We start from the raw sequence: 3,749 nt of genomic DNA on the forward strand, positions 1-3,749 counted from the left end.
AAAAAAAAAAAAAAAAAAAACCTACAGAAGTGGAATTTCTTGAGAGTACTGCACCACAACCACCTGTGTAGTTGCACCTGCCTCACAGTAAGTTTGATCAGAGCTGCCTGATCAAGGCCTATCACCAATCACCCATGACTCAGAATTGCATATGGGTGAATAGCTGGATACACACGCAACTTTGCAAGTAGTAATACTTCAAAAAGTAGAATTCTAATGACCCATAAAATGTCCTCTAAAAGTTTTTAACTTATAGATGAAAACATCTGATTTTCATACTCTTGCTCTTAAAAGAAAAAAATCAAAGCAACAAGATCCTCACAATGAAGACAAGAACAGCAGTTAAGATTGAAAAACAGCAAAACTGTAGCACTAAGGAAGTACAATATAGTAAGAACTACAAGAGACCAGGTATAGCAGCTCACTCCTATAATCTTAGCATTCTGGGAGGCCAAGGCAGGAGGACTGTTTAAGGTCAGGAGTTCAAGACCAGCCTGAGCAAGAGCAAGATCCTGTCTCTACTAAAAACAGAAAAATTAGCCAGTATCATGACACCTATATAGTCCCTGCTACTTACGATGCTGAGGCAGGAGGATTCTTTGAACCCAGGAGTGTGAGGTTGCAGTGAGCTAGGCCAATTCCACTGTACTCTACTTAGGACAAAACAAGACAAAACCCAGCAAAGACTCTGGTACCAGAATTCCCAGATCTGGAACCTCAGGCAAGCAGAGAAGTTACTTAACCGCAATAAGACCCAGCTTCTTTTTCTTTAAAATGTGAATAATGCTAAACTCACCTCATAAGATTACAGTTAAGAATCAGAAAATATACTCCATATACTCTATGTAAAGCACAGTGCCAGGCACACAGTCAGCACTTAATAAATATTACTCACCATTATATTTAAATAAGTTAAAAATATTTTTAACTATCTGTAAAAGATGTTATTGCCACTGGTAAACTACTACTTTCTCTTCATAAGTCATCAGAAAGTCTATAAATAATACTGTATTCTTTAACTCTGTCCTTCTTGACAGGTCAGAATCATAAAACCCATTTTAGAAAGTTAAACAGTTGATTCAAGGACATAATGAGGTAATAATAAAAAAGAACAAAGACAAGAAACTTTAAGCATAATAATCCTGAATGTTCTGTCTCCCCTCTCACCTAGATGTTGCTTCAGAGCCCAACCTAACATAGCACACTTATTAACGTATTCATACATACCTTTCTTTTAGACGTAATTCATCATTCATTTTTGTCAGCTGAGAAGAATTATCTCCTGACATCTTCATTATTTCTACAATATCATTTTCCAATTTTTCCTTTGCCTTTATCAACTGTTCTTCTCTTTCATTTCTCTCTCTAAATTTTGCCTCCATATCTAAATACATATGGAAAAAAGAATAGCACTACTGTGTTATATAATCAACAAAAACTTAAACCATCCTAGCCCTGGTAATATTCATATGGTAATCCCTGCCCTCATGAAAATCACATTATAGCAAAGACAACAGACAAACAAGATAAAGAAAAGGATAGTATAATAAAGAGTGATAAGTGCTAAGAGGAAAAGTAAATAAAGGCAGGGAAAGGAGCTGGGAAGGAGGTTAAAATCCTAGATGGGGCCTCTCTAAGATGGTGACATTCAAGTAAAGCCTGAAGGATGTGAGGGAAAAGGGGAGAGTGCAAAGTCTCTGGGCAGGAATGTGCCTGACATGTCCAAAGTATTTGCAAGGAGGCCAATAGGGCTGGAGTGCAATAAGCAAGGGGAAGGTGGTCTGAGATGAAATCCAAGAGGTAATGGGTCTGGTAAGAACCACAGTTCTGAGTAGGATGGGAGTGCTGGATAATTTTGAGCAAAGAAGCAACACCATCAGATTTCCTGTTAAAAGGACTGCTCTGGCTACTGTGTTGTGAACAGACTGAAGTGGGCAAGGGCAGAGCAGCAAGCCTGGGTGGACAGCTGTCATGATAGTTCGGATGAAAGATATTCATTGGCTCGGCGCCTGTGGCTCAAGTGGCTAAGGCGCCAGCCACATACACATAAGGTGGCGGGTTCGAATCCAGCTCAGGCCTGCCAAACAACAATGACAGCTGCAACCAAAAAATAGCCAGGCGTTGTGATGGGCTCCCGTGGTTCCAGCTACTTGGGAGGCAAAGGCAGGAGACTCTCTTGAGCCCAGGAGTTGGAGGTTGCTGTGAGCTGTGATGCCATAGCACTGTACCCAGGGGGACAGCTTGAGGCTCTGTCTCAAAAAAAAAGAAAGAAAGAAATTCATTGGTTTGAAGCAAGGACAGTGGAGGGACTGGGTACGAGGTGGTTGATTCTGGCTCTTTTGAAAACAGAGCAAAGAGGACTTGCTGAAAGTTACAGACTTTAAAGAAGTATTTCATTGTGTTATATTCACCATCATGAGAGAAGAGGAACATAGTAGATATGTAACATTCTATAGCTGTGTCAAATCCTGGGAAACCCACTGCATTTAATGTTTGGTAACCAGAGACATCATCTTACCTGTTAAATTTTCTCTCAACTTCTCCAATTCAGAAGACAGCATATTAAACTCTTCTTCCTTTTGGTGTAACTTATTTACAGTTTCTATTTAGGATAAAGTTAAAAGTTTAGTATGCTTCATATTTAATAATCCATCTAGAGCTTGGGTGTCTTACAACCCAATCAAATCATATACCTGTGAAACTTGAGAAGACAAGAATACTATAAAGTCCCATTATAGAAACCACAGGAAGCAGGTGTGCAGCCTTCCTTTGCTTCTCAAATCTGTACATTAGGCAGGACCAGGCATGCCTTTCCCACTCATCTCTCTTCTCCTTCTAAGTAAAGCTTGGTAAAGCTATCGATGACAAAAGCTTAAATAACATAATACTTTTCCTAGGAATACTTACATTTTAATATAGAACAAGCTTAATGTCAAAGGAGAAAAGATTAGTTGGGAGTTAGAGGCTTTTCGGAAAGCTAGTGAAATTCAGTATTTCCAGGCACTACAGGAATTTCAGGATAGAGAAATCAGACTATAGGCAGCATCTATTCTGAGTACTCCAGAGGCTGGCTCCAGCCTGAGTGCATGATATTCTCTAATGATCTACTCACCCTTTAGTAAGACATACCTTGCATATTTCTTTGAACAGAGACCGCCTCCTCTGAAGCATCAGCAAATTTTTCTTTCTAAAGAAAAAAGAATTAGATATTCAGAATAGAAAGATTTCAAATTATAAAGATAAAAGTTTCTATCAATTATAACTATAATGCTAACTCCTTTTTTATTACTGGTCTTGTTTTATTAAAACTAACATACTTGGCTTGGTGCCTGTGGCTCAAGTGGCTAAGGTGCCAGCCACATACACCTAAGGTGACAGGTTCGAATCCAGCCCAGGCCCACCAAACAACAATGACAGGTACAACCAAAAAATAGCCAGGCATTGTGGCAGGCACCTGTGGTCCTAGCTACTTGGGAGGCTGAGGCAGAAGACTTGCTTGAGCCCAGGAGTTGGAGGTTGCTGTGAGCTGTGATGCCACAGCATTCTACCCAGGGGGGCAGCTTGAGGCTCTGTCTCAAAAAACAAAAACAAAAACAAACAAACAAAAAAAAAACAACTAACATACTTAGGCTTAGCGCTCATTGCTCAGGAGCTAGAGTACCAGCCACACACACCAGAGCTAGTGGGTTCAAACCCAGCCCAAGCCTGCCAAACAATGACAACTACAGCCGGGGAAAAAAAAAAAAAAA

The 3,749-nt window shown here is 39.9% G+C and overlaps 1 protein-coding gene across 1 annotated transcript in view; it reads right to left on the reverse strand.

Annotated features, from left to right (window-relative positions):
* Window positions 1-3,749, reverse strand: part of CLIP1 (CAP-Gly domain containing linker protein 1) — a 107,343-nt gene that overhangs the window by 65,403 nt on the left and 38,191 nt on the right. The window contains exons 11-13 of the mRNA XM_023516840.1: window positions 3,130-3,187; window positions 2,519-2,602; window positions 1,228-1,384 (exon numbers count right to left, since the gene is read on the reverse strand). Coding sequence (XP_023372608.1) covers window positions 1,228-1,384; window positions 2,519-2,602; window positions 3,130-3,187 — 299 coding nt within the window. The remainder of the gene's footprint in view (window positions 1-1,227; window positions 1,385-2,518; window positions 2,603-3,129; window positions 3,188-3,749) is intronic.

Source organism: Otolemur garnettii, unplaced genomic scaffold (assembly GCF_000181295.1).
Source record: "Otolemur garnettii isolate 467f Iridium unplaced genomic scaffold, OtoGar3 scaffold00099, whole genome shotgun sequence".
Taxonomy (NCBI): domain Eukaryota; kingdom Metazoa; phylum Chordata; class Mammalia; order Primates; family Galagidae; genus Otolemur; species Otolemur garnettii.